Source organism: Branchiostoma lanceolatum, chromosome 4 (genome assembly GCF_035083965.1).
Source record: "Branchiostoma lanceolatum isolate klBraLanc5 chromosome 4, klBraLanc5.hap2, whole genome shotgun sequence".
NCBI lineage: Eukaryota > Metazoa > Chordata > Leptocardii > Amphioxiformes > Branchiostomatidae > Branchiostoma > Branchiostoma lanceolatum.
Genome location: NC_089725.1, coordinates 27,453,832 through 27,480,336, shown reverse-complemented (window position 1 = coordinate 27,480,336; position 26,505 = coordinate 27,453,832). Strand labels below are relative to the sequence as shown.

General features: G+C 40.3%; 2 protein-coding genes across 3 annotated transcripts; one reads left to right on the top strand and one right to left on the bottom strand.

The window, feature by feature from the left end:
* Positions 1-53: 53 nt before the first annotated feature.
* Positions 54-18,810, top strand: LOC136433789 (ribosome quality control complex subunit NEMF-like). Of its 2 annotated transcripts, XM_066426303.1 has the most exons (35): positions 54-229; positions 689-757; positions 1,132-1,234; positions 1,796-1,921; positions 3,672-3,817; positions 4,091-4,158; positions 4,393-4,482; positions 4,735-4,808; positions 5,160-5,227; positions 5,440-5,515; positions 5,776-5,964; positions 6,462-6,622; positions 7,019-7,153; positions 7,398-7,461; positions 7,619-7,707; positions 8,081-8,184; positions 8,736-8,798; positions 9,115-9,227; positions 9,529-9,586; positions 9,713-9,771; positions 9,941-10,030; positions 10,525-10,796; positions 11,238-11,354; positions 12,360-12,447; positions 12,600-12,643; positions 12,963-13,092; positions 14,089-14,145; positions 14,514-14,591; positions 15,121-15,223; positions 15,494-15,583; positions 15,925-16,007; positions 16,436-16,539; positions 16,886-16,929; positions 17,287-17,366; positions 18,023-18,810. In XM_066426303.1, exons 1-35 carry the CDS (start codon positions 171-173, stop codon positions 18,101-18,103), a joined length of 3,375 nt encoding a protein of 1,124 aa, XP_066282400.1. In that variant the 5' UTR covers positions 54-170; the 3' UTR covers positions 18,104-18,810. The 2 variants fall into 2 exon arrangements, with proteins under 2 accessions (XP_066282400.1, XP_066282401.1); XM_066426304.1 differs by lacking the exon at positions 11,238-11,354.
* Positions 18,374-23,170, bottom strand: LOC136433792 (hypoxanthine-guanine phosphoribosyltransferase-like). Its single transcript, XM_066426309.1, has 3 exons — positions 22,717-23,170; positions 20,852-20,957; positions 18,374-20,329 (listed from the first exon to the last, which is right to left on the bottom strand). The coding sequence occupies exons 1-3, from the start codon at positions 23,084-23,086 to the stop codon at positions 20,155-20,157; spliced, it is 651 nt and encodes a 216-aa protein (XP_066282406.1). The 5' UTR covers positions 23,087-23,170; the 3' UTR covers positions 18,374-20,154.
* Positions 23,171-26,505: the final 3,335 nt, after the last annotated feature.

Genomic DNA, 26,505 nt, shown 5'->3' with positions numbered 1-26,505 from the left:
GCATTGGAAAGGAAAATCGATGTGATGTCACCCCTATTCTTCGAATAGAATTTCCCTTGGCCAAGATGGCGGACTGAGTTTGTTATTTTGCGTGCGTATCCACAATTTGGCTGTCGATTTGGTCCGTCTGTGACAATCTATCGTTATCAGAGAACACGTGAATATTAAACATGAAGGGCAGATTCAGCACCGTTGATCTGAGGGCCATCCTCACGGAAATCAAGGACAGGTAAGCCGCCAATTAACTATTATGACGTATGGATGAAGTGTCAGCCCCCCTCCCCACTCTATCTTTTGCTTCTCGTCATGCTTTCGTTTGCTGCAACGTTCATCCAGAACAGAAATGACATATGATCTTGGTCTAGTTCCGCAACTACTGGGATAAGTTCTATACACAATTTTGCACTGCTGTATACGTAGCCAACAACTAGGACCATACCATATATTGTGTCTTGCTGTATGCATGTGGACCTATGGAATTTTAACCTTTGACCCTCCTACATTTATGCTCCTATAATCCCTTTACTTTGTGTCTATCCTCACTAAATGTATTTTTCAAACATATGATCATAATTCAAAGCATCAGTGCTTTGATTGCAGGCGCCAAGACAGCTGATTTAAGAATTATTCTTTACTGTGATATTCCGCCCGTGATATTCCCTGATCTTGAAACAACTTTGTGTTTCAGTGTTCTGGGCATGAGGGTTGCCAATGTCTATGATATAGACAACAAGACTTATCTCATCAAGCTGGTCAAGTGAGTAAAAATACCATTTCCATTCCATATATCTGCTATGAATGATGAATGGATATTCAACTTTCAACTTAAGATAGCACTGAGGTGAGAAGGCCTCCAGCCTGGCACGGTATGACTCAACGGTGGGAGCCGATACAACCGTGCCAGGCAGATATATATAGAGAGAGAGCATACTTTCTGTTTGTTGGATTGAAAATGTTTCCTTTGTAAATTTCATACAATCTTCAACCAAGGAGGTTCAATACATACCTCCTGACTCCTTTCTTCTATATCATGCCAGGTGCAATGTCCATTGTAATACTAGTACTGATATGATTCAACCTTCCTTTCTGTTCCATACCATCATAATATAACCTTTTCTTCTCGTCCCACAGGACCGATGAGAAGAAGATGCTGTTGCTTGAGTCGGGTACCCGCCTCTACGCCACGTCGTTCGACTGGCCTAAGAACATGATGCCCTCTGGCTTCAGCATGAAGGTGAGGTGTTGATTTCATATCTGTGTAGTTAATTTAAAAAATTCAGCTCTACAGTCTACTTGTCAAGGAAGGTGTTAAATGCTACAGTAGATGTGTTAACTAGCCATCTCTGTTATGTGCTGCAAATTCATTTATTTCCCATTGACTTAATATCACAAAAGGAGGGGAAAGGAGGTTTTTACTGTGTGTTAAGCTCATTTTTGAAACCATTCTGTAGTATAATAAGTAGTAATTCATTCGAAATGAATATTCACAGTGTCATCCATCATCAGTGGAGGGATCACTGCAAAAATAAAACCACCACAAACCTTTCAAGATTCACAGCACTGTAATTTGTGTCTTGTCTCAGAATGGTATGATGCTGAAATGTGTGTGGACCAAAGTCTCAGTCATAATCATTTTTTGCATCTGAAAATAATTTCATCATGTTGGTAGACAATAGGATATTGGAGTTTTCTTTCTACACAACCAGTAATGTCTCTGTGTCTCACCTGCTGACTCCAGTCAGAAACTCTGAAGAAGGTGAAAAAAATGTTTTTGTATGTTTTGATGTTGTCCCAGCTGCGCAAACACCTGCGGACAAGGCGGCTGATCAGCATTCGGCAGCTGGGGTCAGACAGGATTGTGGATATGCAGTTTGGAGAGAACGAGGCAGCGTACCATATCATTGTGGAACTGTATGATAGGGTAGGTAAAACGTTATAGTAGTGCAATGCAGGCCCACCACAGCTAATATTCTTCAAACAAGCACACCAGATCACCCCTACACTACAGTGCTCTTCTTTATATACAGTCAAACCTGCCTAGGCGACCACCTTTTCAACGCGACCACCTGGCCATGGCGACCGCTTTTTCTCGGTCCCGAAAATTTTCCCCATTGGCACAAGCATTAAGCTGCCTGCCCAAGGCGACCACCCGTCCAACGCGACCGCGACCGCCACGAATTGGGACCGCACAGAGCACAGTCCCTGCCCATGGCGGCCGCCTAATTTTCAAGCGTGTGGTGACATCGGATCATTTTGCAGTCGGATTTCACGGAAATGTTTTCAAGACTTTAAAGGACAAAATAAGGACAAAAATGTATGGAATAGCTATGTTATATCATCGATTCCTCCATGAAGTGTTTAAATAGAACGTTCCCCCTATAAACATTGTAAAGAGAAATGTTTGTGATGTTGTTGTGCCTCAGTTCGGTTTAAACTCAATTTTCAAAACGAATACGTAGTGCATGGCATCAAAAAGTCAGATTTCACAGAAATTACTATCTATTTCTTGTATTTTCAATAAAAATGTGTCTGTGTCTTACTAAATTCCGCCGAAATATGACTTCGCGGCGGGCAAAACATCGGGCGAGAAATGTTGTCCTTGGTCCCGACGCCATCTTGGATTTGGGCATTTTGGCGCGGCCCGGATTTGGCGTACCGCTGACCTTTCTAAAACACGATGCTTTTGTGTATGAACATTTACAAATACTCTAGTCATTGATGGAAATTAATATTCTTATTTTCTTTTTATTTACATGAATCTCACAAACCTTTATTGGACGCTGGGCGTTCTGCTGCACTGACTCATACCTTTCGATGCGGTCGCACATAGCTTGGCGGTGTGGCGCGGCACGACGAAATCACACTGTTACGTTTTCATCTTCAGTTGTCAGATCGAAAACTTTTTGACCCTTTTATCCAGCGGCCGGCATCCAAAAAAAGGCTGCGGCCAGCAGGTGTTTTCTAGGGATTTGTCTTAGGCCTTAAAACTTCGATGATGTGCGTGTGTGTGTGTACGCGGGAGATCGCTGCGAGATCATCAGGCGACCATTGTTTTGTAGTCAAAATTATGTCGAAAATTTGTACACGATGTAACGTTAACGTTAGCGATATACAATTTACAACGATAACGGAAAATGTAATTTTTGTAGAATCTTTCTGTCAATGAGAATTGAACCTGGTGGGGGTCTTGCTGTCTAAATTCACATAATTTTCCATCCATTTACGTACTGTATTTGAAAACCTTGAGCTGGAAACATGTGAATGGAATCCTCTTCATGGCGACCACCTGTCCATCGCGACCGTTTTTGCTCGGTCCGCCGGGTGGTCGCCTTGGGCAGGTTTGACTGTAAATGTATTTGGTTCTTTTATGTGCTGAAGTGACGAATGCAACCCCCCATACTGTGCCCGTGCGGTGATTTTATCCACATGGCAAAGCATTGGGGTCATTTACCACTTGCACCACAGGGACATGGCTGTATATATGTATATGAAATTAACCTCGCAATTATAATTTTGGAATTTTGAGGAGCCTCAAACTTAGGAATGTGAATATTTGATCAGTTCTCCACATATGGTTACACAAATATAACAATGTAAAGACAACTGAATTACAATCGCACAATTAGAAATTAGAGCAATGTTCTGACATACATGTATTTGTACATTTCCAGGGGAACCTAATCCTGACAGACTATGAGTACACCATCCTGAACCTGCTGAGGACCAGGACAGAGGGAGACGATGTCAGGTTCGCTGTCCGGGAGAAGTACCCGCTGGAACTGGCCCGCCCCACTCAGCCTCTCATCAGCTTAGAAAGGTAAACTGCTGTTAGGTGTCACACATCAGATTTGTACACTATGTACACTGTACAAGCTGCATAAGATTCGAACACAGAACCTTTAGATTCTAAGTCGACAATCCTAACCAATAGACCATCTGCAGATCTTTAGAATCACCTGTGGAGACTTCCTCTTCCTGTGGACAAGTTGATGGTTTAGTCTAAATCTATTTAAAGTCTTATCTCTTGCTGTATCTGTTTGTTATGAAGAGAACTAACTTGGAATGACTGAACATCCTCTGTGTTTTGCAGCTTGAGAGAAGTGATGGTCGAGGCAAAGTCTGGAGATTCCCTGAAGAGGATCCTCAATTCCAAACTCGGTATAATTATTTGATAATCCTATAGAATTTAAAGTAGGTCTGGGAGATATTAGGTATCTCATGATCAAAGAATCCCGATATTTGGGTCTTGATATGATAAGAAGGGCATACTTTATAACTGAATTTCACCTACAGCAAAGTGTGCTGTTTTACATCCTAAAGTATCATTTGTTTGCTATGTTTATGAACACCATTCATGTATGCTGGGTCTAACATGTGTTATTCTATTACCAGTGTACGGTCCTGCAGTCCTGGACCATTGTCTCCTGAAAGCAGGCTTTCCTGAAGGTGCCAAGGTGGGGAAAGACTTTGATGTCTCACAAGGTGAGTCAAATGATGTACTAAGGAATTTTTTTGGACTAAGTTTCCTGTTTTTCTGTGTTCCCCTATCTAGAAAATATCTCCATATAAAAGTATCAGAGCAGTAAACTGGCACAATAATACCGGTAGATGTCAACTGGGAGCCTTTTCAACGGAATGTTTCATTCGACCAGCCATACATTGGCCAGGCATCTTACATTAGTTATATATGAAGATGGGTGGCTGCAACTTTGTGTCATGCTGTTTTTCCTACAGACCTGCCACAGCTCATGGCAGCCTTGGTGGAAGCTGAGAAGTTTCTGGAGGCGTCTGGTTCACAAACTTGTCAGGTACCAGTGGATTTCTGATAGAAGTGGCTTGTTGATATCGTACTGTCGGGCTGTGATAATGTTTGATACAGGTGTTCCGAACTGGTTGGTATTTTATGGTATTGCAGACGTTTCTATTCTTATCGCTTGGGCTTACAGTCCAAATGTGCTTCGTATGAAGCCCTTCTTTTAGATGCAAGATGTTAAATGCAAGAGTTTGGATGTTGGAATTGATATTTTTACAATTTTTTGTTTGAGGACAACATGTTTTCTCAGGCTGGTATAACATTCTTGGTAAACTGAGCTGAATATTGAAATTTTTTTGTTCTTGAATTCTGTTGATAAATGAATATGTCTGTTGCTGTGTCATAGGGCTACATTGTGCAAAAGAGAGAAAAGAAACCAAAACAAGATGGCAGCCCTGCAGAAGAGTTGCTAACGTGAGTAATAACATATGCATAGCTAACATCAAGCAAAGATACATTGCATGATATCAACATAAAACTTTCTAAGAGAGGTGAGAACATTGTTACATACATATGCTTATCAATAGTGTCCTATTGAAAGGCGTGTTTTTAAAACCTTTGATAGTTTGAGCTTCATGTGTATGTCAGACTTAATTGAAGTTGTCACGTAACTCTCCTTTATACAGGTATGCTGAGTTTCATCCCTTCCAGTTCAAACAACATGACAAAAGCCCTTGTGTAGAATTCCCTTCCTTCAACAAGGTAAAAGTTAGCTCTTTTCAATTTTTTCACTTTTCCTTCTTTTGGTGTTCTGTGTTTTCCTGTCACACTCAACTAAATTCCAGTCACATCTTACTAGTATTGAGTCATTCTACCAGTAACTGTTCATTCTCGTGATGCTGAAGAAGAGTGATGAATGTCACTCAAAACGTCCAGAAGTAATTTCCAAATCTTATCTAGTTGTAGAGATAGAATTGTCTGCAAAGGTTGTTTATCTGGATTTCTAACCTTCATCAACATAGGCGGTGGATGAGTTTTTCTCGCAGCTGGAGTCGCAGCGGCTGGACCTGAAGGCGCTACAGCAGGAGAAGGTCGCCATCAAGAAACTGGAGAACGTCAAGAAGGATCATGAGCGCCGCCTGGAGACCCTGCAGAAAGTGCAGGACGAGGACAAACAGAAAGCTCAGCTGATTGAGCTCAACTTGGATTTAGTAAGGAAATGTCCCTAGGCCTATTGATTCATTTTTATGCATACAAATATATGTTAGTCTATTGATACAACTGCTTATGAGCTATGAAGAACTTAAGGAAAGTCTTAGCGATAAGTTCCTGGAGTCGAGACTTCACAAATAAACATCTTCACAAAGTGGCAATCTATGTTGATAGGTACGTCTACATTGGAAGAGATGTTTGCATAATGTGACAAACTGATGACTCTATGCTCAGATATTACATTTTGTTGCTTGTAGTAGAAGTGGGCATCATATCCAGTTCTTTTAGATGACGAAAGAAAGAAAACCCCTTTTCATCAAATCATCTTCATAATAACCTTGTATCTTACAACACCCATGTAGGTGGGCAAGGCCATCTGTTGTTGAAGTAGGCAACATGTCCAGTTGCTTTAAATGACAAAACATAGAAAAACCATGATAAAAACATTGATAATATCATATCATTTACAACCTTGTATCTTACGACACACATGTAGGTTGACAAGGCCATCCTGGTAGTGCGCAGTGCCATAGCTAACCAGATAGACTGGGCAGAGATCTGGGACATTGTGAAGGAGGCACAGGTGCAGGGGGACCCTGTAGCCTCCACCATCAAGTCTCTCAAGCTGGACAGCAACCACATCACTCTGCTACTCAGGTATACGTAGGTCTTCAGGAGGGGTGGAACATGTTGGACTTCTGTGTACTGGTGCCTGTACAGCATAGACCATGATGGCCACTGTTTACAGTATATGGTAAATTAAGATATTCGCTTACCAATCATATGGATAACCAACCCATTCGTCTGGAGCAACAATTCCCCCTCCCTAATAAGCATTTTCCCTTTATCCCTTGTTTAGTTGCTAAGACCAGGTTTGACTGTTCAGTCAATATTAAACCACAGTAGAGTGTTTAACCCTGATGTGTGTACTGTAAGTCATACATTGTTGTTTAAACTCTTACATACATTGCTATAGGCTTGTTAACACAGTAATTGTTCTCTATTTGAACAATAAGAAGACTGTATAGCACACATGTTGTGGTCTGTTCACAGGAACCCATTCTCTGGTTATGAGTCTGACAGTGAGGGGGATGATGACAGGGCTGCAGTGGGGAGGGAAGCGTCTAGTGACCGACCGATGAAGATTGACATCGACCTGGCTCTGTCGGCATATGCTAATGCCAAGAAGTAAGAATCAGAAACTGTCACATTTTCTGATATGAATACAAACCATTTTCATGTATGCTATGTACATGTAGTATAGCCACCTGAATAAAGTGCGCACCCGGCTTTGCCTACTTGAAAGTTGAAATGTCAATTGAAAGTGTGTCCTGTTTGAAAGAATTGTGAAAGGCTGATCTATGCACAAGACCATCTTACCTCACATGTAGCTACTTGTAGATGTTGATGATCTGCTGTGTTTTTTCTGCAGGTACTATGATCAAAAGAGACATGCTGCAAAGAAGGAACAAAAGACAATAGATGCCTCTGAGAAGGTATGGTGCCTGTTTCTGGTTCCTTCAGTACTTTCCTCAGTGCTCAATCTATGTAGTAGAAATGTTCACATGATTAAGTTGTTGAAATTACCTGAAAGATTATGCTGTCAAGAGAACAATCAACATATCACAATTTTATGTGTGAATCTTCCTGCAGGCTGTAAAGAATGCAGAAAGAAAGACCAAGGAAACACTGAAGGACGTGTCTACGGTAACCAAGATAAACAAGGCAAGAAAAACATACTGGTGAGTACAGTACTTGTGTGATGTTAAGTCATCTTTTTTCTTCAGGACATAGACATAGACAAAGAACTGGACAAACAAGTAAATCTGTTTTGTATGGTCTACTGTAAAGATATTTCTTTTTGTAGTGACTTAATTTCATGGTAGAAAAATGAGGTTTTTGCTTTGTTTTGCAGTTGTAACAATCTTATAGTGCAGTAGTAATAAATTGGAATGCATATTCACGGTGACATGAGCTCACGATGGAGAGGTCCTTGCAAAATCAGTGCAAATGAAACCACCATGAACATTTCACGATTTACAGTATCAATTTCTAAAAGTGATGATAAATATTACCTTTTTTTGTTTACACCTTTTTTCCTTTACAATTTGTCAGGTTTGAGAAGTTCCTGTGGTTCATCACGTCTGAGAACTACCTGGTGGTCGCCGGGCGGGACTCCCAGCAGAACGAGCTCATCGTCAAGAGACATCTCAAGCCAGGTGAGTCTCCAAGCAGATGGAGGGTCCGGCTTAGTGTATACCTCTTTCTTGTGGTGTAAAGACTACACTACCTTACAATTACTTACAGGAATCACTTGCACTGTTGTGTCAGAACTTACCAGTGAATAAACCAAAAGTTTGAGTTTATTTCAATCTGCAGTTATGCCGTGTCTTTGATAGTAGTCTTAGTTTGTTAAACTTAAAGAGTCTTCAACTTAATTTAGCCAAGTTGCTTGCGTTATGCTGCTATAACATTATTCAAATATGCCATGGGTTCAGGTTCAGACTTATTAGGTTTGGATCTGAACCTAAACCTCTGGATTCGGATCCGGACCTGAACATGAACATGGGTTTAAGTACGCATCCCTACTTGTGGACCATGCTTTTCTCTGGAGACTTCGAGGAGAGGCAATGACTGTAAAACACATGGGGCCAACATGGCCAAGATTAGCTTGCGACACAGTGAACTAGAGCCAGTCAAAGAGTGATGATGGCTTCCTTCATGTGATTTTGAGGACATGAGTTGAACTTCTTGGCTTGTACTGTTACAGGTGACCTGTATGTCCACGCTGATCTACATGGAGCCACCAGTTGTGTCATTCAGAACCACGCAAGTAAGGATGAAACAAAATCTTTACCATTTCCCCTCATACATGTACCTTAAGCTCTACTTATCTTTACCTGCTACCTAGAAAATGAAAAACTTTTGTGTCCTTATATCATCAGAGTTATGTATTCTGTAACATCTTCATATATCAGCAAACATTATCATTCTGTAGCATTTTTTATAATTTGTTTGTTGGAACTTGGAAGGGAACCAAGCACACAACAGTACAAACTGCTCTTTTTTCATTCCATAGGTCTGCTTTTTAGGCGTTAGTATATAGAACATTTCATATGTAAAGCTCTGAGATTGCTGTGCCCTCCCAGGTAGCTCAGTGCCCCCCAAGAGCCTGAACGAGGCTGGGACCTTTGCCATCTGCCACAGTGCAGCGTGGGATGCCAAGGTGGTGACGAGTGCTTGGTATGTGCACCATGACCAGGTATGTGCAACCATTCATTCTGTGTAAACCAGATACAGAAGTGGCATTTTTGTTTTATTGCAGGCGTTGATAAGTACATTTTTTTTTAAATGCTGTATCTTCTGGTTTTTGCATTCTTTGCTCTTTGACTTTGGAAAAGGGATGAATGGATGTATTTGTCATGTTGGTAACATACAAAGAGTAATTCATACCCAAAAATGACTTCCCCAGTCCACCTAAATTTTTAAGATCTCCATCATGTATATTGTATGAAAATGAGAATATTGCTTAATAACCTTCTTGTATCAATTTTTGTCTAAAGGTGTCTAAAACTGCCCCGACTGGAGAATACTTGACCACTGGAAGCTTCATGATCAGAGGTTGGTAGGAAGATACTCTGTACAGCTCCTACTTTCATCAACTGCCATAGATGTGTTGTGCCTTTACTGCTATGTACACATACGCTGCTGCACACATTTAACAATACTGTATCCCACTTTCTATAGGTAAGAAGAACTACCTGCCCCCCTCCCACCTGATCCTTGGCTTTGGATTCATTTTCAAGGTGAGCAATAATTTATATAATTCTGCACAAGTCCAATTTCACCTGCACTAAACATGTTGAGTCTTCCATTGTGCCCCAGCTTGCAATGCATAGTATTCTTAGACTAGTTTTAGCTCATTTAGCTTCTTGTCAATCAAGTAGCCTCATTATCTTGTTTTGTTGCATCTAGGTGGATGACTCTTGTATCTGGAGACACAAAGACGAGAGGAAAGTTCGCATGGCAGAGGAAGATGAGGAGTCAGTGGCAGACTCACAGGCAGTTAGTATCAATTTGAATTTTCAGTAGGAGGGGAAAGGAGGTGTAAGCAATGTATAAAGTTCACTGTTGAAATGTCTGTAGGACTGTTGTGTTGGTAGAGCCGGTGTCTCATAGCAAGAAAATAGCTTGTCTGAGGGGACTGTGAGCTCAAAAGCCAAGACATATCCAGCAGAAATATGGGAGGTGTCCTCTCAGTCAGGGATTCTTAGGGCAACATTTGCAAGTCACCAATGTGACAGGTTGCATTTTCAGGTGAAAAATACACTGGAGTCTCCGGCGATTTTGAAATTTCAAAAAACTTTTTTAGAAATTTGCAAAAGGTTGATCAATCCCTGACTTGTGTTAAAGTAAGTGAGCCAGGGATTGGGAGGCATGGGCAAGGGTGTATGGTGATTAAAGACCCAAAACATCCAGTGACATCACTTTTGATGTATCCTTTTAGTACCTAAGAGATTCTAGAGTTTCGACAACAACTTCCTGTTTCAAATCCCTAGACTGAAGGTAACCCTGAGGCAGAGATTCAAGATGACCTGAAAAGCAGCAGCAGCGGAACAGAATCTGGGGATGAGGCAGGCCCAGAGGATTGTACAGAAGACGGCACAGACTCTGGGAACAAGGTGTCTCCAGAGGCCACTGTTGAACAAGGTACAGTCACTGTACAAGTAGTAGAGGAGGAGACAAAGAACACCCATGAAGAGGAGGAGGAAGAAGAGGACAGTCTGTTCCCTGATACAGGCCTTACCTTCCAGCATGTGGGTGGGGGAAAGTAAGTTTTGCCACATACAAATAAGATACAGACTATTGTGTGTTTAGCACCATTTTGTGCTGTACTCGTTTGTGCATCCTTGTACCTGAAATTCCTGTATTTATGTTGGATATACAATGTGTCTTGCTTGTTGTTTTGATGAATATGTTTTTTGGCTAAAATATTGGATGATAGAAGCATGCATACTCTGTTATTGCCTTGTTTTGTCCATGTTGTTTCAGTGTTATTGTGTTCTTCTACTTCTTTTCCATGTCTTTGTTTGCTTTTTTGTTTGTTTGTTTTGTTTTGTTTTCCCCTCTCAGCAACAGGATTAATAAGAACACGTCTCTTCCAGACAACAAACGAATATTCCTCGGCAGATATTGGTCAATTTGTAGCTCTCAACTGACAAACTTGTTACATTTCTGATATAAAATCTCTTGGTTCTGTCTCACTGATAAGTCCTGAAGAGGCCATAAATGGAATTAATGATTCAGAAGACTCAAACGAGGAGGAAGAAAGAGAAGATGTGACAGAGGAGATGGAGAGACAAAATGGAAACATTGAAAATGGGGAAAGGTAGAGAGAGCAGCAAAAAAAGCTCATAGCAGGCCCAAATCTCAATGATCTTCGATGAATGTTTTGCTGATCTGAAGTGCAATGTACCATACTAACTCCCAATCTGCCAGCATTATGAGATTTGAGGTCAAGTAACAAATGAACATGCATCATGAAATGAGTCAATGGGTGATGAACAAATGACCAACTTTGAAGAGAAAATAAAGCAGCGTGATGGCAGTGAGAAATCTTAGGTCTTAAGAGAAAATCTATTGAATCTTTGATTCTACTACAGTAACTACTCTGTTTTGCTGATTGAAGTACCTTACTCACTACCAATCTACCAGCATTGTGAGATTCAAGTTCAAGTAACAAATCAACACACAAGATGTAATGAGGCAGTGGGTGATGAACAAATGAACAAGTCAAGAGTGAAAAATCTATTTGTTTTGGTCATAAATGATGGTTACAGAAAATGTATTGAATTTTTGATTCTAGTAAATTGAGGCAATTTTTACAGACAGAATTTGGATGTGACATTTTTTTCATCAAGATTCCTCTCAAATGAAATACTTGCATGTCAATTGATTCAATGTGTAATATGAAATTGATATAAACAAATGATGCAGCAATGCTGTAATCTATTGATCTAGATATAGTCTTCCTTTGCTTGAAATTCAAGTGGACTTTTGTTACTGTAAATACAACTCAGTGATATGCTAATGATTACAAAAAGATTAATTCATCAAAGAAGAAAGAAGAAAACGACGTAATTTAACACAAAATGTTCCACAGAAACTTTTTGAAAATTAGACTTTGTGAAGATGATCATGAAAAGAAGACAATTCACTAATTCCTGCTTGTGCTAACAGCAATCAAATGGCTATTAATAGCAGAATACCACTATCAAACAGATTGATAATATTGTCAATGAGCAACACAACCTAATTATATATTTAAACATAACTGCTACACATCAGAAACAAAGCTAAAATCTTACAATTCTTTGTGTATTATCCCTGACAGGTTTGAGCTGCACCGAGCCCCCAGTGAGACAACAGAGGATGACATGAAGATCTACCTGGGGGATGACGAGATGTTGGATCTCAACCAGGTACACTCCCCTGACTTGTGCAAGATTGCGATATGATTTTTCATGCCAAGGCAGAATCAATTCATTTTGGAGCCTCTTGGTCAAGCCTTTGAATGATACTTTGTATTTGTTATGAATTCATAATCATATTTGATACTGTTCTTTTTTTCCAGCTCACTGGCAACCCTCGCCACCATCTATCTGCAAAACAAAGAAAGTATGTTTCTCCGTCATTATATTCTGTTCACTTTCGTTTTCTTGGTAGTTTGTGTAAAAATACTTAGTGCCATTACATTAAGTTGGCCTTATGGTTAGGGTGATTAAATTAGAATCCAGAGTTTCTGGGTTTGAATCCCTAGCTGGTCCCAAAGTTGTGCCCAAGTGCATGAATTTCCTTATCACACTCAGGTGTATACATATAAATAAGGTGATAATCACCTGCTATGCCTGTCTTTCCACAAATGTGGTTAGTCTCAATACATTGATTTTGCTTGAGGCACTGTTGCTGAATCTGATGGATGACATGTTCTGTACAGAGAGCTGCGGCGTAAGAAGAAGCAGACCCCCCACGGAGATGATGAGAGCGAGGACACCCAGTACTTTGCTGACAGGTCTGGACAGGAGGAGAACCAGACACCGCTGCAGGAGAGACCTGTGGATAATGTGGTGAGAATGTGTGGTCCGAGACATTAGCGCATGGGGCCTTCAATCCTTTAAGACCCATGCCCATCGCTACCTCTAAAAAAAAGCAAGAACACTCGGCAGCTGTGACCACTGATTGGTCACAGAACTGGATCGCTATAATAGTAATTTTCTGTCAAAGCATTCATGACAGTTACTATTGTTCACAACAGCATGTAATAGAAAAAATGTAGAACACTATATTTGGAGACAAAACAATTGAAATCAAAGCCCTTGTCACACATTCAGGACCTTCCATTTGCTCAGGAACTTTGCTCCCGACCACTCCCCAACCCAGGTTGGCACTGGGTCGGGAGTAACTTGGAAGTGGTATCATTCCTGATCTACAATATCTCCAGGTCGCTCCTCTGATCATTTCTAAGAAGAATATGACTTTCCCGACTTTGATTTGTCAAAAACTAACCTTCCCAGCCAACGCCCAATCTACAAATTACCTTGCTGAAGAGTTTCTTCCAACCATCTTCCTTCTTCTTAAGTATACTGGGCAAAACCCACTATGGGGCATCGTGTCAAGTGTGAGGTGAGATGCACGGCTAAGTGCAGCCATGGTCTCAATTCAATTCTCAATTCAATTCTTTATTCAAAATATCACAACTTACAGACAAAATAACATGCCTGAATGGCGATGATATACATGGCCTCTGTTGGTCAGACACTATATATACACAATAAAATAGAAAACACCTATGTACAAAATACAATATATCAAATATATCAATATGTACATCCTGGAGAAGGTTGGGAGGCCATGGTCAGCTATGTGTGACAGGAGCTCAAGATAATGCTGCTTTGGCTGAACCTAGCACATGATTGAGTTGAGTTGACTGAAATATACTGATGCTACGAGTAGTTCCCAAATCTGTACATGTGATACAAAGGCATGTTTAGCATTTTGAATTTAAGCTTGCTCTTTTTCCCTTTGTCAATAGACCTGAAATATACATGAAATATTTTCTGTAGGATCAAACTTTAAGGGACTCACAACCACAGGACATTCAGCCCAAGAGAGGACAAAAGGTAAGGGGCTTGTTTTTATTGATATCTACCGTAAGAGCTTAACAATGTATCATTACAGTTATATACCATGGTCAGTCACCATTCAGCAAAATGTCCCCACAACCCCTCAAAGGATCTGTCTGTGGTAATTCCACAGAGGTTTGTGGATTGAGAATGGCTTCTTTAAGCACAGGGAGTCTTGGCAAAGCCGCATTACAGTACCTCTAGTTACTTGAAAATGCTTTACCTCAGATCAGGAAGACTGCTTTCTCTTTTTATGCTTTCTCTTTTTTATATGCATGAGCCATTAACATGTGCATTTATGAAAATGAGGTACCCCTTTTGCATTGACAAGTATGTAAACTCTTGAATCGTTAATTTTTATCCAGGCTAAACAGAAGAAGATGAGGAAGAAGTACAAGGATCAGGATGAGGAGGAGAGACAGATGAGGATGGAGCTTCTTAGGGTGAGATGGACAAACAACATGTCATGTACTATCATTCTATACTCAACTAATATAAAGTAGGTCTGAAGCAAAGTTAAACTGTGTTGAGAATTTCAGTTAAATTTTGCTTTGCCAAAACAGTTCCACGTTGGTTCAGAATTACTTCTACCAACATAGATGAACTTTCAAGCTCAAATTACTGTATATGTTAGCCTGAAATCCATCTGTTCTATCTCTGGTTTTCTCTTCTGACTACTTTCACACAGAATAGTCTGTCACCTGGCCCCGTTGAAATGTTTGGTCCTTACATTCTGCATTATTACAGGGATCAAATATTTTAATGGGGGTCAATCTGCTGAGTGTCTCTGCAATTACAATATCTATCACAATTAAACATACTTCCAATGTGGAACTCTGTCCTATTAAAATTATAGTATGCAATTTTTGCCACAGATATATGAGAGATATATAATGACATTCATCTGTGTTTTTCTTTTTGCATGTCATTTGAAAATCTTAATTGATGTGTGTTTCTGTACTTGTACTACAGTCTGAGGGCAACCCAGAGAAGGAAGATAAGAAGAAGAAGGGAAAGAAAAACAAGCAGAAGGAGCAGCAGCAGAGACCACAGTCTGCACAGCAAAAGAAACAAGGTTGGGAGCACATTCTGAACAAGTGAACTTCTTAGAGATTCTGTTTGTGTGGGAACAGAAGTCAAACTTCTGTGCAATAGGTGCTTTGTAACCTCTAGCCTTACTAAGGTACCGGTACATACATGTGTAGTAGATGGAGTGAGCTGTTGCAAACAAAGTTATGGTACTGCCAATTTGCCGTTGTACACTACAGTTCAGCTATGTTACAATTGAAGAGCACCAATCCTGATTGTCCAAATGAATAGCTACATTTTGTATGTGTTTTTCTAGGAAAGGGAGGACAAGCTGCCCATGCTTTCAAGGATTCCATGGTCATTCATGAAGATGATGCCACTGTGCCAATACAGGCCCATGTGCAAGGTATGGTTTCTCAGTCGGAATATTCAAGAAATGAAACAAACTTGAAGATTAACTGCTATAGCAGTTGGTATATAACTTGGTATAGGACTGTAGTCTTTAAGTTTCTTCCATTTCATATATACTGTTGTAATTTTGTGTCACAACTACTACACTCTGTGATTTGTATTATGTATTTGTTAAGTAGTGAGTAAGACCCTGAAAAGTTCACCTTTAGTTAGTTTCTCTTTTTGATGAACCTTGTCTGGTACCTGATTGCACTAACAGCTAGTACTAAACCATTCAAATACCTAACTCAACCCTTTAAAAGTTCTTTGTTGATACACGTACTTGTGTATTACTAGAAGGAGAAGTTGCCAAGGATGAGCCAGAGTCAGATGAGGAGAAGGATGCTGTCCTGGCAGGGGAGAACATCAAGCTAGTGGAGGTGATTGTCATGTTTTTGCATTCTCCAGGAAGGTTTTGTTTTCAGTGCTATTTATGTGTTTGTGGGTGGGATTGTTTGTGGTCAGTATGACTCAAGAAGTTGTGGATTAACTTGAAGATTAAGAGTTCTGATTGTTGATTGATTGATCAATAATTGATTAATTTATTGACTCATTGATGGTGATATGGTTGTACTTAAACTCATCTTGTTTCCTCTTGATTGATTTCTGCTATTCATCTTGTGTTTTTAATGCATACTGAACTGTTTTGTTACTCAATGTAATATATCTGTTTTATTTTTGTATGTTTTTGAGGCGAGGGTTTCTTAATATTATATTAAGCATTTCACTTTTTCCTCCATCTGTGACAAATCAATGTGAATACCATAAAAGAGAAATTAATATTTTGATGATTTATCTATATCCATAGGCCTCCTCAGTTCTGGACACCCTGACGGGCTGTCCCCACCCCGAGGACATCCTTCTCTTCGCCATTCCTGTGTGCGCTCCGTACTCCGCCATGAACAACTTCAAGTAAGATACTAATTTTATTTTGTAGTCTCCAAGCAGATGTTAAGGTGAAAAATTGTCAAGTTTTCTGTCTGGCCATTTTTTCTGACAGTCCTATATGATACAAATGTACATCCCTGCGATCAGAAAGTGGCTGATCAGAAAACTTTACGATTCTCCAGCACATCTGCTTGGAGGTTAACTCTTTTTGCGCTGGTGATATACAGTAACTATGATTGATTGGTTAAAGCATGTAAGTAACAGAACATAGTTACTCTTTTTGTTCCTTCCCTGTGAGCCTTACATACAGTCATGTACATATCCTATTTGTAAAGACTAAATGGATGTACATGTACTTCTTTTGTAACAGGTACAAGGTCAAGCTGGTTCCTGGTTCTAACAAGAAAGGAAAAGGTAAGCATTTATTAAGGCTGTTATAGTAATCCTGTTTTGGCGAGTTCAATCCGTGTGTTGAAAAATTGATCAGTTCAATATTTTCCATAATCCTGTTTGATGTTGTGTTATTGCCATTTGTACTTTTTTCCAGCAATGTTGAATACAAAAATTAACATGTTGTATTATATTTCAGTGGGGTATTTAAAACGGGGAAAAGGATAGCATTGGCCACATTGCACATCGTTTGTCATAGTTTAAAGTTGTAGACTTCCAAAACTATAAATTGTATAACATTGCAAATTTTGTATGTAGAATCTCATTCTGATTACTTACATTTGGTGTGATATGACCCCTCTGTGCTTTGTCCTTTCACAGTGGCGAAGACAGCATTGGGCATGTTCACATTTTCCAAGGAAACTAGTTCAATGGAGAAGGACCTCTTCAAAAGTGTGAAGGTATGTCAACAGCCCTTACTACTAGACTAAGTACATTTTGTGTCAGGTGTGCTGAGCTGCTGTATGTTCACTATAGAACCAGCTGCAACAGTCACAGTAAGAAAGCTAAATTGCTCCAATCACAGTACCATCTTTCCGTGGTAAGACGATGGCTTTGTGTACTGTACTTACTCTTCAGCCTTCTCCAATTTGTGGAATTAGTCTTTGAGCCTACTCCAACCTGTGACTTTGGGTGGTTTAACATCACACAGTACTTCAGAACAGGGAGCACCAACTGCTAGTATGGTGTGGAGAACAGTGGCCTGTCCCTTGAATGTAAGCCTTCAAGCCACAGATTCTGTTAAATGCTGGGAGATGCAGGATGATATTGGTAGCTCAAGGTGCAAACAACATCATTACCTTAACAACGCATATGTGTTGCATACTGTGTCTGGTCTATGTTACACTGGTAAATTTGTTTGCCTCTAGCTTTCCATAGTGCCTGCACCTCCCAGCATGCAAAAAGGTCTATGGCCTGTGTTCCCTGAAGTGTAGGACATGTTCTAAACAAATGACTTCCTTAAGAGTGATATACAGCTTCAAAGGGGGGGGATGTAACATTTCGTCAGCAACCCGACCATGGTCTGAATATGACTTTACTGTTCCACGTCATGCAGGATGCAGACTTGTCGCGGGGCATCCCTGGGAAAGTGAAGATGTCGGCTGCCAACCTGAACCAGCTCAAGAAGAAGAGATGACGGCATACATTACTTCAGAACCAGAATGGTTATGTACGAAACATATTCAGTCATGAAAAAGTACTTTCAAATTGGTAACAAACTGCAATATGAAAAGACTTTTGTTGCAGAAAGCCGTAATAAGTCTCAAACTTGATGAAAGTGTTTATCGTATGAAGATTATCTGAAATGTTATTTGATGAATGATCTCTAAATTGAGCATTGTTTTTGTCACCATTTATCTAATAAGTCAAGTTTTGTGAACTCCAGAAAAAGCACTCAACAAGAACATAAAGTATAACCTGTAATATTATTCCATTCATCATGACTTCTTCACTGAAGTGCATTTGCCAATGCTTACAATGTCATAACTGATGTAAGGTAAATGAATCTCACAACAATACACATATCAAAAATATGCCATTGTAAAACATAGTATTAGTCTAGTCTATGTTTGTGGAATTAAACACAATTAGGCCATCTGAATAGTTTCAGTCACATTTATGATATTCTAGGATAAATGAAATACAAGGAATTTGGTACCCATGTTCAACAAAGTGTAATCAGTTCAAATCTACCAGTTCTAGCACTCAATATATAGAAAGACTGAAGGAAAGAAATAACCGTAAATATGTATTAATAGTTCCACACAATTATTATAGGCTAAGCAGATATTTTCACACATGAAGATTATGAATAAAGCAAACACAAGTCTATTGTGCCATGAATCATTTCACTGAAGTTGCTACATTGACTCCATGCTAGATTACATTACATTCTATTTATTCTTAGTATTGATAAAAAAGATTTGTTCCGCAATTAACATTATTAATAGAAAATCATCAGTTTGAAAGACTATGATATAAAAGCATTCAAGATAGGATGCATTTTGCAGCCGATTTACGTACTTCATGTTGCTTTACAAAAGCTCAAGCAAAATGGTTCCCATCAAATGTCTAGGACTAAATAGATTATTTCTTTATCAGATGTGTATCATTATAGCATCACACTCCAAGGCCTATTAAACTGAAGAGCTAAGCAGGGTTACTGTACTCCATACAAGTACATTGTATCATCATTAGAGGACCCTCACATGGCAAACTTGGCACAGAGCAATAAACTAATCATATCTGCATAGCACATAGTGTAAGAATAATGCTATGTACAGGATAAACCCTATACTATAGCCCTACTGGTAGCAGCCTCACAGTTGAGCTCCTGGTTCAAATTAATTGCTCACTGGGAGACCCCAGTTCAATCCTGGGTCAGGACATTTCTGCTGGGGCTTTCAGAAGGGATGTAAAATGGGGTTCCCATGTTCAGGGAAAAAGGCTAGCAATCCCTCCCTGTATAAATATACCCTGGTATCAAAACAGCAAGGAAACTTACTGCCCTATGTGCAACCAGGCACTACAGAGGTCTAAACGATGTTAACAGATGAATGCTATGTACATGTATCATTTACATGACCCTGGTATAACAAGTCTTTTGTCTTGAAAATTATGAATATTTTAAATCAATATTGTGTAAATTGGCTGTAATTCAGACTGTTGTCTTGACTGTCTACTAAATGCTGATAAAGATACTTTGACTTGACTTTTCACCCACTCTTTGTGCGTTCTTTTTTGTTTATAATAAAGGATGTCTGACCAGTGCAGTTTTTCCTTTGATTGGGCAGACATGCTACACCACTGCTTTCACTAAATCAATCATCCATTTATCTAAATACACATTCAAAGAGGAATGACATTCTTCACTTATACCCTCTATTGAAAGTCAGTCCCTGAAATCATGAGCAGCAGTATATTAAGAACGCTACAATGGCATAGTTGGCATCCAAGTAGGATTTAAGAATACTACGCAAATTCTACTAGCCTGGGTGCCATCCAATTACTACTGGGGCTCCTTCACTTGCTGCCCTGACAATCCATCCTGGCATTCTGGAGTAATGGTGCTCACACACACACACACATAGATTGTTTTCAGGGCAGCGAATAGGAGTAGGAGCCCCGGTAGTAATCGGATGGCCCCCAGGGGCCCAGGCTAAAGTCCTACACCTGTTTCAGACAATACTAGCTGACGGCAAACTTCTTCTTGCCATGGTCATTTACGACACAGATGTGGTTGATCTCCCTGAAGTGTTCGTTGTAGTCGATGCCGTAGCCCACGATAAACTTGTTGGGGACTTCAAAGCCGATGTAGTCTGGTCTGTAGCCACAACTCTTCGGTGTCCTCTTCACCAACAAGCTGAGATCAGAACAGAAAATTTACAATAAGCTCATCTTCGAGCCAGGGCTGTAAAACTGATGAAAAAGCATTTTTGTAACCTCAAAATGACAGATTTGATAACGACAATCAACAACATGGGGTCCAAAATAACGAGTGGGATTGACAGCAAAAATGTAAAGCTGGAGACAGCCCTGCTCCAAGCAGATGTAGGGTCCTGCTCAGAACCACTCCATAACCACTTAAACATTTTGCGTTTAAATTCTTAAGCTACTTTTGGTCATGGCAGGGATATCAGGACATTATGCCGCCTAGATGATTCCTCTCGCCTGTACAATTAGACAATAAATCTAAGTTCCCTATAAATGAATAAATAGATTGTTTTTTGTAGCTTAACTGCCATTGTTATGGTTAAGGTTAAGTTAGGTTTAGTCGTCCTCTTGGCAGCAAAATGATACAAGATACATGTACATTGTATGCATGTGAGATACATGAACACGGTAATAACTAGGTATAATACTTTTAGCAGGTAAATGTGCGTACCTTGCAACTTTGACCATCTTTGGTTTATACCCCTGTATAATAGGCAGGAGCTGCTGCATGGATGTGCCTGTGTCAATCAGGTCCTCAACAATCAGCACATTCTTACCTGTTGGGAACAGGAGAACAAAAGCAGTTTAGTAACCGAATCCAGATGATAAACCATTGTTTACACTAGAGAGAACAAAGTAAACTACTGTAAGTTCGTTTAGCTTTGCGATGGTTTTATTTTGCAGTTGGGGGAAAGACAGGTTTTTGCAGTGCTTTTTTTAGATTTGTACTTGAAACAATTTTGTATCACAGGGTATGACTACCTTTGGGGTAAAATCAGGCAGATGCAAAACCTGCAGAAGTAAAACCATCGTGAAAGTTTCACGATTTAGAGTATACTGAAGAAAATCTTCTGTTATTTACCATAGATATTAAACAATCTACTCCTGAGGTGAACCAAGGGACTCAGAATTTATGTAACGTTACAGTACATTTCTGAAGTTCTGAACTGACAGTTCTTGCTGGTTATTGCTATATTTTACTTGTGATGTTTATCATATAATCAAAGAATCACATACTTTAACATAATTACCTTCAACAGTACATACCTAGTTAATAAGTAAGTATACTGTACAAACAGGCTGTAGTGTTTCAACACACTGACTAAATAACTCAACATAGTGACCCTTCATGCATTCCTGACCACAAAAATATGCTATAGCCTTGGTACTGAAATTGGTTCAGGCCTGAGGCCCACTAATTGATTACTACCATTTTAGGCAGGCTCCATAGCAGATTGATTTCCAATGGTTGTTTCTCAAAAAACATGTCTCTGTGTTGCTAGGATATAACCTTATATTATTACCTTCACCAAGAAGGTTATGTTTTCTGGAGTGTTCATGTGTGTGTTTCTGTGTGGGTGTGCATCTCAACACGATTACTTGAAAAGGCCTGTATGTTTTTTTATTTATCTTTTATTTGGCATGTGGCCTGGGTAGTCTTGGTGACAACTTAAAAATGATTAGATTTTGAGCCCCGTATAAGCTTGTTATTGTATACTGCAGGGGAACGTCCGGTTTCTGTATCTTTTTATCTGAATACCGTACGGTTACCAAATTGGAGTGGTACATTATGAGCTCTTGTGCATGGGAACAAGTGACATAAGTTTGAGCCCCCAGCAGCTTGTTCTGGTATAATCTTTTTATCAGAAAATGCTTGAAAATCAATGAAATTATTTGGTGGGTGGGGGTGCCTACATTTCAGACTTTAGTAGGACACACTTCCGGTTTCTTTCATCAATCCAATTGCAATGGTTTCACCAAAATAACAATAAAAGATGCTGTGATTGCATTATGGGAGCCGAGTATTCACGAATGAACAAGGGCATTGTACCAAAATACTCCAACAGCGAATGTGGGGAATCTGAACAATGTTAAGGGGGACCAGGAAGTGAGTGTTTAAGGGGGTGTAGAAATGGTGGTTGGGGTCGACTGGAGCAGCCAAAAGTTTTCAAACAAATCGTACTGCAATGATCTGTAATGAGAGTCCAGGATTTATATAGGGGAATAAGGGCGGGCCGCGTTTGTTCGCGCTCCGGGAAAGATATTTCCTGATCGGTCCCGTTTTGGCGCGCAATTACGGTCCGATGGGAAAACAGATATTAAAGACTGAAATAACAAAGTGGCGCTAAATTAGGTTATAATTGATTTCCACTATGATAACGATTACACAAAATTATGCAAAATTTTCATCATTACTCATCATTTCTTTAACTGTTTACGTTCTCAAAAACAACGTGTGTTTACGTACAGTACACTAGTGAAAAACAGATAAACAACTTAAGACAACATGTTACTACAATCGCGCGCCAATCTTACCCGCCAGATTCCCCAGGTCTTTAGAGCCCGTCACGGTGACGTTGCCCGTGGACTTGTCGTTCTTGTAGCTCTTGACGCTGATGAAGTCCAGGGCCAGCGGGAACCAGGGGGTGAACGTCCCGTTAATGCCGCTGATGGCCCGCGTCAGGTCCGAGAAGAATCGCGCTCCGCCCTTCAGCACGCAGAGCGCCACCACCGGCGTGTCGCAGCCGAAGTCCCGCAGGATGTGCTGCACCATGCGCTCGATCCTGTCCTGGATCAGCCCGTGGGGGATGACCACCCCCTCCAGGAACTCGACGTACACGGGCGGGATGCACAGCGAGGTGGCGGGGAGGTACTTGTCGTCCTCTATCGTGATGAAGTCCGCCATCGTGTGTCCTTTACGTCTGTTGTATGTCACGCGCTATTGTTTCTGCTCGGGGCGTGATCATGACCCACGACCTCATAGTGATGATGCAACTCTTAAGGGCGAAACTTCAAAGGGGCAACGGACGGTCCCACTACAACAGGCCTGCTGTGAAGGCTGCCAACACTCGAAAGACAGAATAATGCCGTTGAAATTTAAGAATTTTTCACAAATCTTTGTACCGGACGGAAGTATCATTTTCACGACTCTCTCTTTATGTCTGCTTTTGGCGTATTCTCATATTACGAGACACACAGCTACAGGTGTACACACGTGCACACAGCTTACACGGGTGTACACAGACCCCCCCCCCCCCCATTGTTCTTAAATCTCAATGGGTTATGCCTACTGTATACGTATATTCATTTAATTAGCGCTAGGAAATGAGTGAAATTTCCGCGGTGTTTTTTAAGTTCGCGGTGGAAACATTTTGTAGTACACATGTAAAACAATGGAAACGCATATTCGCGGTGGAGAAAATTGAAACCACCGCCGAACGTATCAAGATATACACTATCATTGGGATTTGTGCAGAATCGTGAAGCGGGTATCTCACTAATTTCGCAAAATTACGAAAGGCATTCACCAAGTGGCGTAAATCGCCAATCATGTCGCCTGAAACTGCGATTGGTTTTTAACTTACAATATTTCGCAATTGGCAATATGGCGCAAATAGGGTCAAAACGGCGCAATCACTGCACATCCCTTTATCAAACTTTATGATGAGTCATTGTACATAGTTTTGTTTTTAATTCAAAGAGAGAGAGATTAACACCTATATCTATCGCACCGAATGCTTGTCCAGCACCATTGAAATACATGTATAACGTTGCCCTGCCGCTATGGTACTGTGGGCAGAGTTGTCTGCACCCGGTGTTATAATTGGGTGTCCCCATTTATGTCTCTTTGGAATTGTCTTGTTGGTATTTCGAGTCACCGCCCGCCGGCTACCATTACTCACGTGTCAAATCACGCATCGACTGACCCACTGTCTTCTCCATACCAACAGCTTGTTGATTTGAGTTACTCACGGTGTAACATCATATAGCTACACCATCAAAGTACAGCAGGCATGGAAACTTTTTACATGTTACGTTACAAGTAGATACAAGTAATCGTAAAGGAGGTACTAATATTACACCCTTAGTGACGCGCTCTGTAATGCTATCAAGCTTGTAGTAAACAAACTAATCAACTAACCTTGACGCTATTGTGGTTTCAATCTCCTCAATCTCTATCTAATCCAGGCATCAAAGTAACTTTATTCAAAACCATATTGCGGGGCAAGTGGAGCTATTTCCAAAAACCGTGGATTGTTTATTTATTAATTTATCTATCTATGGAAATGACCACTTTTAGTTTACTGGTCAACTCCACGTCCGTGAAGGGACTGAGGGACAACATTTTGCTGTTGTTGCAAATAAATGAAATGTGGAGCATACTGATTTGAAATTTTTGACTGCTAGAAAAGGGGTGTTGTCACAGACGACGGGTGAACGGTTGAACCAAGGAACGGATATTGAACAAGTGGGAAAGTGTCCAGGGCGTGTGCTTGTTAAATTGACCCAGAGCACTACATGGCTGAAAATGAGGAAGGAATCAAACAGTATTCAAAGTGAGCTGAGGAAGTTTGTAAAACTTTCTGGAACTTGCAACAATTGAATAATGCATTGCATGCATTGCGATCAAATTAGGTTTGGGTTTGTTTAGTGGGGCAGCACAATGTTGTACTTTTGAATGACAGAAAAGGGGGCGTTGTCCGTAGGCAATTGGGAAAAATGGAGTCAGATCAACACAGTTAAGATACCAAATAAAAGGGTAAAGGTTAACTATCTTTAGAATATTCGGCAATCCATGGTCTTTGGATATACCTGGCAAGTGTCCTGAATAACCACAGTGGAGGCAGGGGACGCAGTTAAACTAACGATTTATTATACAGTTTGACAGCCTTGCACAGAAATTTTTTAAATAAATTTCAGCATTCAACTCTTCCCATCACCGTCATTCAAATACGAAACCGCGTCGTGATTTGACGCCATAGTGTCCATACTCCATTTTTCAGGTCACAAACAGCCACGTAGCAGAAACCGCTGCTGTTATCGGGCCCTTAAGTTCAGTGACCCCGCGGCCCTCCGAGGCTGCAGTAATAATCGGTGCCTTTACTCAATTTATCACACAACCCGAATATATGAATCAAATTTGTGGCTATATGTTAAGTTTACTGGTCACTTTTGCTGAAAAATAGTACAATTTGGCCACGTAGGGTTAAGAATTCACTCAGAGAGGAGTAAGTGTTGCTGATGTCATTGAATTACTGGTATGTTACGCCGAAGGGTGGTGACCGGCTATAACGTTGGGTAACATAAATTCGCCATTTTTCCGATAATGGTTGACTGAAATCAATCTAGCAGAACAATAAACCATCCTTTTTTTTCTATTATTCTGTCAGTATCATGTACTATATTTGCACTAACCACATATATGGTAGATTTTGTCTCTAGTCATGCTGACACCATGATATTTCAACTTGAAACTACCGTCCGCCGCATGCACAATGACGGTATTGTTGGACAGGTGTGAACATTATTTCGGGAGAGAAGATTCGTCTTGAATATCTTCCCGCTAATCACATTTTATACAGCAGCTATTCGTTCCATCCTTGGCTTGAGGAGAGTGCTATGGATATAGACGTGTCCAAGTAAAAAAAATACACGAAAAAACGGCCGTACCGCACACATCAGGCCAGTTCGGGAACAACCCGTGTGTTGAGTCGGTAGAACTTTACTCAAAGTCGGCCCATCGTCATGGCAACGTGTAACGTTACATTATTCATGAAAAGTTAGCTGGATGCCATAGCAATGGTTATACTACTATGTTCATGTGTTCCTTGTTGTGTTAGGAGCAGACTTTGAGGAAAATATCTTCCTCAGTCCACTATCACCCGCAACATTTAGACAAAAAAGTGTTCCTCACAAACCTTTGTCGTCTGCTTGACAACAGGATTCTGGTTAACAATATGGCGGCGGGAAAATACACGTGCCGTAGGTTGTAGCAACAGAGAGGAGTTTTGATGATTGATCACACTTAGAATCCAGTTGCAGGTTAGCAAAAGAGATTGTAATAAGTTGTCTTGTAAATAATTGTGTTTAGCAGGAAGCGGATGTGACATTTGTCTTATAAACCAGCCGACAACCATGTTGTGTAAGCCCTCAGGCTGTTCCAATAAGGGACGGAGAGTTTTTGACCTCGTCGCCTTCTGATGCATGCTTATCGAAGCTTTTCAGACAGTGTTCTGAATACGTCAGTCTGTCAGGTTTGCATTTCTAGCGGTATTACTTATGTTGCATCTAGCACATATCCCTAAATACCCCGTTTTCGAAAAA

Bases quoted from the DNA above. Each gene is read 5' to 3' on its own strand.
- LOC136433789 (XM_066426303.1), top strand. From the start codon at position 171: ATGAAGGGCAGATTCAGCACCGTTGATCTGAGGGCCATCCTCACGGAA. The intron at 4,809-5,159 runs GTACCAGTGGAT...GCTGTGTCATAG, and splicing joins CTGGTTCACAAACTTGTCAG to GGCTACATTGTGCAAAAGAG. The intron at 10,031-10,524 runs GTTAGTATCAAT...TCAAATCCCTAG, and splicing joins CAGTGGCAGACTCACAGGCA to ACTGAAGGTAACCCTGAGGC.
- LOC136433792 (XM_066426309.1), bottom strand. From the start codon at position 23,086: ATGGCGGACTTCATCACGATAGAGGACGACAAGTACCTCCCCGCCACC. The intron at 20,958-22,716 runs GTAAGATTGGCG...TGTTCCCAACAG, and splicing joins AGACCTGGGGAATCTGGCGG to GTAAGAATGTGCTGATTGTT. The intron at 20,330-20,851 runs GTACGCACATTT...TTCTGATCTCAG, and splicing joins AAGATGGTCAAAGTTGCAAG to CTTGTTGGTGAAGAGGACAC.